Raw genomic sequence first — 12194 nt, forward strand, 5'->3', positions numbered from 1 at the left:
CCTATTCAATAATCATGAATAATATAATATAAAATAAATAAAAGTATAATTTAGGAGACCGTGAAGTTAGAGTACGTCTTATAAAGTAGACCGGAGGGAGTAGTATTGAATAGATATATAGCACTGAGCACCAAAAGCGTCACACATGACACGATGCTCTGGTTGTTGGGTGCTGGGTTTCTTTATAATTTCTGCAGTCAGCGAGCATTCGGTGCAGCGTCTAAACTTCACTGTTGAAGACAATATTGTTTCTGCGCTTCCAACAAAAGAAAACCAGCACCCAACAAGCAGCCTGAATGTATTACCGTTCTTGTCGAATGGGAATGGGGAATCTCCCCGTGTCGGAAAAAAATAAGCAGCCTGAAGACTTCAAAGTCCGTGTTTGGAGGAGAGGGGGGTTGTAACGTAACTATGTGAGGCGGGCAGGCGATGCAGTGATGAAGACCTTTCCAGCTTCCACAACAGTCGATCATGATTCGAATTTTTTTGTAAACACATATGGATTCCAAATATTTATAGATCGATGCGTACTATATAATACTGAAATACTAGACAGACGCGCAGCGTTGCCGCGCTCTTCAATGAAGGGCCCGCTTGTATGTGCAAGCTCTGATCCGGTTTATCCTGAGCCTGTCACTTCTCAGTCATATACTATTTATAACAAATTAACAGTCCGCGGGGGATAGTGGAGCAGCGGGAGGAAGGAGACGCCCCGCGGAGGTGACGGGTCGGTTTGCGAGTATTCGTGACCTTCCGGGTTCGTGCCTTAATGATGGGAGACCCGCAACTAGCTTGATCGAACGGTCCGCATCGTGCTTTCGCCAGATCGGACGGCCAGCGGGCTAACGGACGACGTGACCCTATCCATTAGCCTGGTTTTGGTGCAGCGGCGTTGCCGCGCCGTCCAGTATGAGACCATTTTACTGTAATAGATTTAACTAATTGATAATTTATTTGAAAAGAACTTGGGTACAATTAAGTATTGATTTGCTTGTTGTACTTCCAGAAAAGGCCAATGTTGGAGGAAGTGGTCATTCCAATAGATTGCAGCTGATTATATAATGTATGCAGCAGTTCTTAGTATTGAACTCTGATTGACCAAATTATTCAATGGGAGCATGTAACAAAGATGCAGCAGAGCAAGTATTATTTCAATTATTTAAATTTACAAACTGAGCTATGCGCACCTGTTTAGGTTCGGTGAACTTGTTGGACCAGGGTTCGTTAACTATGCTTGTTTTTGTGTGTGCTATATTACTATAATTGATAGAATGTTATTTCATACGTGGGGTAATATATATAGGATCGTAAAGCCGCTAAAATCACTCAATCGTTTTATTTTATGCGTGGTATGGGTAAGCTACCGTAAAAATTTCATAGCAATTTGAATAAAGAAATTAACTCTATTAATTATTTATAGAAAACTCTAGAGAAATCTAGATCCATATTAATAGCAAAAAATTACACTAAAACATGTGATGTTATGTGTTTACAGTGCAGTGCTAGTTGTGTAGAGTTCAACAAACTTTGTTTGGCATTTTTTTTATATTTATTTGTTTTATTATGTTCTTTACAAAATTTCAACCGTTTTAGATAAATAATAAATTCGTAGGAAAATAGAAAAACGTCGTCGGGCCGAATTCGACCCAGTAAGGCCTAGGTCCGGCGATATACAGGCCCGAGCGGGAGGCAGGCCAGCCCATTTAAAAGGCCTGGATTGAGGGTTGATTTCGGTAAAGTTCGAGGGCTTTTTTGAAAAAAAATACCTAAGAGAAGGCCAGGACTACGGGTTGATTCGATTAAAGTTCGAGGGTTTTTTGTAAAAAGACCAGGGCTCGTACGATCTAGGCCGTCCACTTGGCCGATCTGATGGCCGGAAAAAGCGGACGACCGTGGCCACGCTGCCTGCCACTCTTTTGGGTGCAGGATTCCAGAAGATAAGAAGATACTACTATGAAACAGCTAGCTACCGGACAATACGCTGACAGGCCACATGGTTTCTTGAATAATAATCTCTCCATGGCATGCTGCGGTTGACCCGTCGACAAAACCACCTCACCTCGACACCAAAATCTCAACTTCTCGTAGCAATCCATCGTCCGCGCAGGAGCTGGCATCGTCTTGTGGTTCCTCCTTTCTTGCTTAGCTTGTGGATCGACAGGACCTGCACGTGTAATTTCTCCAGCTTGTTGGTGAGTAATAAGCATGTATTTCTACTAGCTAGATAGTTTCCTGATCCAGTAGGCTGTGGCTGTGGCACTAGGAGCATCACCTACTATTGCTTGCATTGGTCAATTGGTGGCTTCCGCTAATTGTGTTGGTGTGGTTGTGGTTTTCACTCCCTCTACGCAGATGCATCATACTCGGATATACAGATCTTCCGTTCCGATGGGTCGTTCCTTATTATAGTTTCTTCTTCCTTGCGAACGCACAGCAACATGGGATCTATCGGTTGCTAGTCCCTGGAGTTAGCACCGAGTGTGTGTTCCCAAAACTACTTGGGAACAATCAAATTGTTCTGCTCGCTCGTTTCTCCGATCCAGGCAGTGACTCGGATATACGTTGATCCGCCCACAAAAACACCTCACCTCCACCGAAATCTCGACTTCTTCCTCGTGACGCCATCCATCTATCGTCCGATCCGCGCCGGCACTGGCATCGTCTTGTTCTTCCTTTCTTGCTTAGCTTGTTTCCTCCAGCTTCTTGGTGATTAAGCATGTACTATATTTGCTTTGCATTGTATCGGTGGGATCCGCTAATGGTGGTTGTGCTTTTTCGATCTCCCTCGATCTATGCAGACCGCAGACGCATCATATATATACATACACGGATAGATCTTCCGTTCCGGCGGGCCAGTGGGTGCATACCAACAGATCGAGGCCAACATGGGATCTCTCGGCTAGTCTCGCTGGACTTAGCACCGATTGTGATTTGTGTTGCCAAAACTACTTGGGAACGATCAAATTCTTCAGCTCGCTCGTTTCTCCGATCCAGCCACAGTGAGTAAACAAGATCTTTTACATAGCTAGTTTTCGCGATCCACCAGTAAACAGCAGCACCTGCATTACATATCGTCTAGGCATTGTCTGGAGTCTGGACACTACCTTATTGATGCTAAATAAACAAGCCCACATGACTTGAGCACACATCGTGGAACCTGCAAAACCACACGCTGCAATGTCTCTACAAAAACCAAATAAACCCTCTGCTTCAGAAGCTACTGGGCACTCAGGATTTCACGGGTTTGCAGAAAAAAACCAAGTAGAAGTAGCGCTAGCTTGCCCGGGTGGAATGCACGTCAGGGCAGCATATCTTAGGTTTTGGGTAAAACATTAAATAAGTTTTGGGCATTTTGAGGTGGTTTAATTTCTAGCACCATATGGACCTATCTCCACAAAAACATGGCATGCGAGAGCATCGAAAGAGAAAAGATTGACCATACAAGTTTTTTTTTTGGCTGGGTGCTTAGCAATTAGCAACACCGGTCCTGACAAGTAAATCCATGTATGCATTTCTTATTGTTGCTGCTAGTAGTTACCCAAAACATGTCACACTGAAGGCTGACAGCTTTAGTCAGCAGCACCTTGCCACAATGCTGGCTCCATCCCTAATTACAGGGGTTCTTTGTTACTCCATCCATTCCAAATTGTAAGACATTTTGCCTTTTTTAGATACATAGTTTTTTTTCTTGAATACGCAAAAGATTTGCACATCTTTCGTTTTAAGATCGAGAAATAGTAAAAATTACAACGATACGTCACGGACATGGCACACTAGGGGGAATAGTGTTATACAATCCATTCTGCCCTCCCTAGTAGAAGAAAATCATGTGCTGTTACTCATTAATCATGCTACCTAACCAGCATCGGCAGTCAGACACGCTTGCTTGCGTGGCGCCGGCGCCTCACCCGCTCTCCTTGTGGATTAGGGAAGAGCTGTCGCATTGCATCTACATACGAGGGATTGAACTAGTCGACGAAGATACCATCGTAGGCGTTCTTGGCTGCTGTGGTCGTCTGTTCGTCGATGATCCCCATCTGCTTCATTATCAACACCTCTCCCGGCTTAGAACCTAGGACACGCACGTGAAAGTGCCTAGGCGACGATCCTCCTACTACGGGTTGGCAACTTTGGTTGTGCCTGCACAATCGGCAGAGTGAGCAGTGGCGATGGCGCCTTACGCAAGATCTTGTCGGTGAAGCGCTTGAGCCTCTTGGCGGCAGAGCTCCCGCTATCAGCCGGACGGGGAGGGGTTGCCCCGTCGGCGCTTGGGGGGATGGCGCCGGAGTCTGGACTTGCCTCGGTAACCATGACACCGTGCTGTCCCTACCAGGGTGGCGTGACATGTGGTGACCGCTGCACAGGCGACAACGAAGGTGAGTCCGTCGTCTACAAGAGAGCCTTCACCGGTGAACGGTTGTCCACCAACGATGCTTCATCTTCCTAAGAGGTGGCTGTAGCAGGCGGGCACCCTGGTCCTGTAGGCTGGCAGACAACGAGCGAGGCAGCGAACTCCTCTAGCATTGGGTCGACCCACGCGGGAGGCCCCGCGCTCGCTCCACAGCTCCAACACTAGCGGATCCGGCTAGGGGAAGCAAAGTGCAGCAGCAGAGGTAGCAGCGCTGTCGTCGTGGTCGATAGGCGCACCCACGCTGCTGTTCTCTGTCAGCTCGCTCTGGCGTCGCCAGTGTCGTCGTCGGACTCTGCCGGCGCTCCACACGACACCCTGCGTGGCCCCGTCCAAGCACGGTGGAGCACTATGGGGTGCATGCTAGGAGATCATTGGGTTGCCACCACAAGCGGGCATGGGCCGCTTGCAGTCCCTAGCAAGGTGACGGAAGCTGTGGCAGCGCAGGCAACGCCGGACCATTGGCAAGTCGCTACTCTATGCGACTAGGAGAGGCAGTTGAAGCATCTGCCGTGAAACTCTGCGGGGATCTTCTGGGCCTGTGGAAGCTGCTTTGGACCGCGCCGAGGCTCGGCTGAGGCGGCCGTAGGGTCCTGTCTCCTGTCGGGGGAGGATTTCATGCCACCCATAGGCATTGGGGATGGAGACCCGTCGACGGTGGCCAAGGCAGTTGGCGGGCAGGGACATGGCCATCCATGGGACGAGCAGGCATGCCGCACAGCAGCTGTGGGGGTGGCCGGCAACGCTTCCTCCACCTCCGGCCAGGTCCCTTCTGGCCAGGGTCGGCTCCACCAGTGGCCCATAACCGCCACAAGGCAAACCTGGGCGCTTGCGGTTGGCGCATTGACCGCCTTTGTCGGGCGACGAGCGACGTCCAGGTAGGTCGTGGGGTGGTCGTCGTCGGACTTGTCACCACCGTCGTCCACCCACCAGCAACATATGGATCGCCCACCCTAGACTGGGTAGAAAGGAGCCGCGTTCGGTGAAAGGTGGGGAGATAGGGGTGGCTTGTGGTGGCGTGGCGGCAGGATGATGGGACGGCGTCCCCGGAGGTGGCTGCACCTACCTAGTCCCCGTCACGGCCGACGGGTCACCGTCCGGCGCAGGCGGCGGCATGTAGGGGTTGGATCTGGCCCACACGTGCGGCCCCATGGCGGTCACGGTAGGCCCCGACGGCGGCTGCGGAGGGCTGCTGCTAGAGGTGGTGGTCGCCACGGTGGGGTCTGGCGTCATCCGCGTCTGCGGTAGGGACGGGAGGGCGCCGTTGCAGAGGAGGTGGTGGCCGCCGTGATGGGGATGGCGCCGCTGCAGCTGTTGGAGATGGAGATGGCAGCCGCGGTGGCGGGGCCAGACGTCGACAGTCGCGCGGGCGGCGCTCCGTCGCCAGATCCCGCAAGGGTGGGCTCGTTGGCGGCGGCGGCGCGGGTGGGCCAAGATCCCGCGAAGGCTCACCAGCGCTGGTTGTCGCGGGGGTGTCGGGGGTGGGGAGGGGAGGGGAGGGGGAGGAGGGGCAGGGGGCGGCGTCGCCAGGATTCGAGCGACTAGGGTTACGCTACTCGTGGGCTTCGCTGCACTTTACAATATTGCCGAGTGCACGGGTTCTAGATACATAGTTTTTGCTATGCACTTAGATATACACTATGTCTAGATATATAATAAAGGCAATGCATCTAGAAATGTTAAAATGTCTTATAATTTGGAATATAGGGAGTACGTTTTAGTAGATCGGACGAAGTAATATACATGCTAGGATGTTGTGAAAAAAAGAATATATATGCCGGGAGAGCCTGGGGCCGCTCATATCATTTTTTTATGAAAGGCCACCCATATCATTAATCAGAATACCCTAATAACGATCTCTGTTTAACACAAGTATTAAACATAATTTTCCCTCTAAAGCAGGTTCCGCGTAAATAGGAATGGACAGCCGTGAGATATTGGAGTTGGAGAACAAGCTTCTTGATCCGACCACAGAAGAACCAATTTCTCTACCCCTACACTTTTTGAGATCGATAACAAATGGTTTTAGCAATGAGCAAGAACTCGGGAGGGGTGGGTACGGAGTGGTTTACAAGGTAAATATGATGAATTCTTTCTCGCTCCAACTCACAAATAAAAATGTTGGCAGCCATATTTAATCACAATTACTCTATGTAGGGACGACTTCTCCACCATGGCGATTCATTTATTGCTGTGAAGAAGTTTCATGATAGTCATGTAGTGAAGGGTGATGAACAGTTCCAGAAAGTGGCCACTTCTCTTATCAAACACCCAAATGTAACACAACTCCTAGGTTACTGTTCAGAATCAAAGGGAGAGATGACCAAGCTACCGAACGGGAAAAGTGTTATTGCTGATAAACAGACAAGAATTCTCTGCTTCGAGTATATGTGTAATGGAGGCCTTGATGAGCATCTTTCAGGTATGTTTCAGAAACACGGGATGACGGACATACATTTATCATCTCCCTATTTTTTTCTCATTTTCTCAAGTTTAAATTGTTAGAACACACCTTGTAGCCACAATCAGCAGAACACTGAAATATGTTACCTGCACCCAAAAAAGGTTGTTCTAGTTTGAGTCAAAATATCTTAGATTTAAACAAGTATAGTATACAATAAACATCTTAAATAAATAAATATATTGCCTCAATATTTATAGTACTAAGTAAGATCCATCATGAAATATATCTTGATAATATCTCTATTTGGTGTTATAAATGTTGATAGTCTTCTTTATAAATTTGGTCAAACTTAAATTGACTATCTAACTAGAATAACTTTGTTTTTGGACGAGCTAGAAACTAGATATTACTATTACTGCTACTCAACCACACAAAATGTGTTTCATTGCTCTTCTTATTAAGCATGGATGGCAAGATTAATTATGTCAAGAATAAGTATTTCTACAGGTGAATCTTCCGGTCTTGATTGGAACAAGAGATACAAGATAATTAAGGGCATATGCAGTGGTTTGGAATACCTTCATGGGTGCAATATTATTCATCTGGACCTTAAACCTCAAAATATATTAATGGATGCTACTATGATGCCAAAAATTGCGGATTTTGATTTGTCAAGGTTGTTGGGTGAACAAAAATCCCAGACTGTCACTAAAACTGCAAATCCCCCCGGAACCAGGTAAGCTACACCCCACAACAAATACCGTTTGCTTTCTTAGTAATATATTAATGGTCTCAATTATGCTTGCACCATCTCAAACTCTTGATTTCTACTGCAGGGGATACATGGCACCAGAATACATAGATAGGGGCGTAATCTCAAAGAAAGCAGATATATTCAGTTTGGGTGTCATAATTATAGAGATACTAGAAAGGCTGCAAGGACGACTATCCAGACTATGGCCAAAGCACCGAAGTTTTCCAGCACTTCACAGAGAAAGTAATAAGATGAAGTAACGAATCTTCTGCATGTGTACTATCGCTCTAGCTCACTTATTATATATGCAATTGTGTAGGTGCTCAGTAATTGGAGGAACAGATTCGAAAGATCATCGAAGTATACATCGCCAGAACTACATACCCAGCTAGTAAAACAATGCATCAACATAGCTTTGGAATGTGTGCACCCTGAGAAGGAGAAAAGGCCAAATGTATCAAATATAATTGAAATTCTTAATGCAGCAGAAGGAAGTTGTGTTCAAAATGGTGAAGATTTACTGGTAGATCACCAGGTATGATACTCTCTCCATCTCCAAATAAATCAATTCCAAAAATCCGTTCAAGTTAAACTATCTTAAGTTTGACTAAACTTTATAGCAAAGAGTAACAACATCTATGAAATAAATGAGCATATTATAAAAATATATTCTATGGTACATCTAGTGATAATAATTTGAAAATATATTCTATGGTATATCTAGTGATAATAATTTGATGTGATAAATCTTGACAGTTTTTTTTAGAAATTCGGTCAAAGTTTAAAATTTTTGACTTAAGACAACACTGGGAATCTGTTTATTTAGGGACAGAGGGAGTATCTTATATCCCATTGAGTATGCGGCCCTTTCTGCACTTTATTGCAATATTAGAGGTGAAAAGTGTCCTACAATTTTGGAATATGCTATTTTTTGGGTATAATCATGACATGTGCCTTAGTTCTTTTTTTCTTAATAAAAATCACTTGATATGCATGTAATGAATGATATGTTTCTTTAGTGAAAATCACTTGACACCACATCAAGTACCTCCTAGAAACAAGCGTAATACCCCCTCCATTCATAAATGTACATAATTTTAGCATTTAAAATTTGTCTAAAATTTAAGCAATCCTGCTATTATCCTCCCATCCCTTCTCATCATTAATTAGCATATCTTTTAATTACTACTATGGTGTAATTTGGATATTTTAATTTTAATTTGTGTATGCAAATTATAACATCTCGATAGAAAATGTAGTGGTAATTATGACTTAAATAATATTATGGTACTCTTACTTCCTTTATATGATAGGATTTGAAAATACCAATCGTTTGTTTTTTGGCTATGGGTTTAATTTCTTTTAGCATAGTATTGATAGTATCTATTACCACTTAAAAAACACGACGAGGTTTCGTCCATAGAGGTACATCGTGTACGCGCCCGGCCCCAATAAAAAAATGTATCTATTATACAGCAAAAAAAACATTTCCGAAATAAAAACATATACCGCAAAAAAAACCACCGTTCCCTTTTTTGCGTTTCTAATATACATTTATATGGCAAAAAAAGACTCCAAAATAAAAACATATACGGCAAAAAAACCACCGTAAAAAAAAACCTATTCCCGTTTGGAAAAAATATCCTATATAGCAAAAAAAGTTTCCAAAAAAAAGACATATACCGAAAAAAAGTTGTTTCCGAAACAAACTCTTCCACATCGAAAATCATATACGGACAAAAAATACATTTAGGAAAAAAACTCTTCCACATCGAAAATCATATAAAGAACTGATTACAGGCTGATGAAACAAATCAGGCACATATTCAAACAGAGGAATTCGGCAAGGGCTTTGCTGATGACAACAAAAAGATCATGCACATATTCATACACAGGAAATCTTTGCTGTCACCGACGAAACAGATCATGCACAGACAAATGAGAGGAATAAACCCTCTCTGTGCGAAAATAAATTAATCTCCTAAAATCAAATAAAACTGTTTTAATAAGATAAAAGAAGTTTATCTAAAGTAGACATATGCAAATAACAATTCTCTCAAATTCACCTTAGATAGCTGTGGTGAACACGGTGTTGCACTATAAAATGGATTTAATCGATTTCAAGTGATCATGTCAGGATCACTATTCATACTTCACTCGACACGCGGTCGTGTTCTTCCCGGTTCTGATACGAAGACCAAACTATGTGTCCGCGTCCGATACAAAGTCTTCAAACCTCACGCGTTCGCGTCCGACCCGATTCTATTACAAAGTCAAAATCTATGTATTCGCATCCAATACAAAGTCCTTATAGCTCACAATTCGTGCAATGCAAGGGCATTTATCTAGTATTGTAATAAAAAGAGTAAAGTCTGATTTCCCCACTAAAATTGACATCGAATTTAAAAAACACCCTCAAACTAAATACCAGACAGCATCTCCCCTTAATTTTCAAAATCGGACAAATCATAACCCCTAAAATAGTTTAGAGTGGTTTCAATGTTGGTTTTAGTTGATGTATCACATATGTGACATGTGGGCCGCACATGTATTTAGTTTTTTAACCATGTCGTCTTTTATTAAACATTTGGACTCCGAAATGATCTCAAATGTTGAGCACTACAAATTAGGGATAGAGCATTTCTCCATCCGAGAACTAAAAAAATTGGGAAAAATAAAAAAATGTTCATAATTAGAGAGCTAAAACACTAAAGAAACCACTTTGCAATAGTCAATGGATATTTTGTCTGGTTTTAAAAGTTAAGATATGTATTTATCTGACATTGAAGTTTAATTAAGGTGGTCTTTCAAATTCAGTACTAGTTTAGGGGTGAATGGGACTTTACTCTAAAAAAAGTGGCGGACATAATATTACTTGACTTTCGAAATCCCCATACACATATATAGTATGCCGCCTTAGAAAAAGAAACACAGGAAGTATATTTCTGTAGCCTTTAATATCTGTGACAAGCTAAGGTGCAGTTAGTCTAACTGTTTCTTGCATACTTATTCATAGATTGGAGCCCAGGAAGGGGTACTGCAACCGGATGTGCAGCGTGAGGACGGCTTGATGGATCACCGACCAGCGTGGATCACAAAAGGCATAATGAAATCAGCAGCTGCACCACTCCAACCACACCGCAAGCCAGTTTTGGAAAGTGTGGATGGTTCGCTTTGTTATCAAGGGTCACGAAATGCATCATTTTGGGTGGCGCACAAGGCGTTGGCTTCCTTGGAGGACAACGTGCTCAAGGACTGGGCAGCCACCATCAACCTTGGCCCGGGCGTCACGGCCCTCCAGCTAGAGCTGCTATCTGTCAAGGCGATTCTTGAGTCCACCCTCGGCAAGGTAATACACAACTCAGCGCTTGAGCACTGTCTAATGATGCTTCAAGACCTCGTATATGACGCTGAGGATGTGGTGGACGAGATGGAATACTTTCACATCCAAGACATGCTGGACGCCAGCCAGCATGCCGAAGGTTGTGCCCACAACCTGGACCTTAATGTGTTGCCATCTATTCATGATGAACCACCAAAGTTGAGATTTGATAGGGATAATGCCTCCCGAAGAATAGAACATATTGTAGAGCAAATGCAGCTCATTGAAAAGAAGTTTTCTAGTGCTATTAAACTATTAGGTTCTGACTGGAGCACTACCCCAAACATTGCACAAAATCGCCCCATCACCATCTCTGAAAGTATAGAGCCAAAACTGTATGGGAGGGAGCTTATGATGAAGAGGATCACAGATGATATCACAAAGGGTAAACACTGTCATGGCGTCCTCACAGTTATTCCAATTGTTGGTCCAGGGGGCATAGGAAAGACAACTCTTGCACAACATATATATCACAGTGGAGAAGTGCAAGAACATTTTGATGTCAGAGTTTGGACATGTGTCTCACTCAATTTTAATGTGAATAAGCTGATAGAAGAGATTCAAAGATATATCCCTAAAGTTGATCGTGAAAGTAGTAATGGTACTGCTAGTGAGTTGATTGGGCAAAGATTGAAAAATAAGAGGCTTTTGCTTGTATTAGATGATATATGGGACTGCAGTGATGAGGATGAATGGAAACAGCTATTGGTGCCATTCAAAAAATCACAAGTACAAGGTAATATAATTATAGTTACAACTCGATTTCCAGCACAAGCACAAATAATGGTTCGGAAAAATGATCATTCAATATATTTGCAAGGTATAGAAAATAAAGAATTTGAGGAATTCTTCCTAGAAATTATCTTCGGTGATGATGATCAATCTAGAAAGGAGCATAGATTCTTGCTAGAAACTGGGTTTAAGATAGCTGGTAGACTAAAGGGCTCCCCTCTTGCAGCAAAAACTGTTGGTAGATTGTTGAAAACCCAACTTGACTTGGTTCACTGGACTAGAGTCTTAGAAAGTAAGCAATGGGAGCATAGCAACGGTAAGAATGACATTATGCCTGCACTGAAGTTGAGCTTTGATTACTTACGTCCTCAGCTTCAGCAGTGTTTCTCCTACTGTGCTTTGTTTCCTCAAGATTACAGATTTGAAAGAGAAGAGCTAATTAACTTCTGGATAGGACAAGAAGCTTTGCATTATTCACCACATGGTGAAAGTAAAAGAGTTGAAGATATCGGGC

The 12194-nt window shown here is 43.8% G+C and overlaps 1 protein-coding gene and 1 pseudogene across 1 annotated transcript; both read left to right on the forward strand.

Moving 5' to 3' along the window:
- Positions 1 to 1986: 1986 nt before the first annotated feature.
- Positions 1987 to 8107, forward strand: LOC136534226 (receptor-like serine/threonine-protein kinase SD1-7; annotated as a pseudogene).
- Positions 7968 to 12187, forward strand: LOC136534224 (disease resistance protein RGA2-like; the record flags this gene model as incomplete). Its single annotated transcript, XM_066526687.1, has 3 exons — positions 7968 to 8101; positions 10583 to 11684; positions 11775 to 12187. Coding segments are annotated over exons 2-3 (1461 nt in total), but the record flags the coding sequence as incomplete, so codon positions are not given.
- Positions 12188 to 12194: the final 7 nt, after the last annotated feature.

This window comes from Miscanthus floridulus, unplaced genomic scaffold, assembly GCF_019320115.1.
Source record: "Miscanthus floridulus cultivar M001 unplaced genomic scaffold, ASM1932011v1 os_1697_1, whole genome shotgun sequence".
Taxonomy (NCBI): domain Eukaryota; kingdom Viridiplantae; phylum Streptophyta; class Magnoliopsida; order Poales; family Poaceae; genus Miscanthus; species Miscanthus floridulus.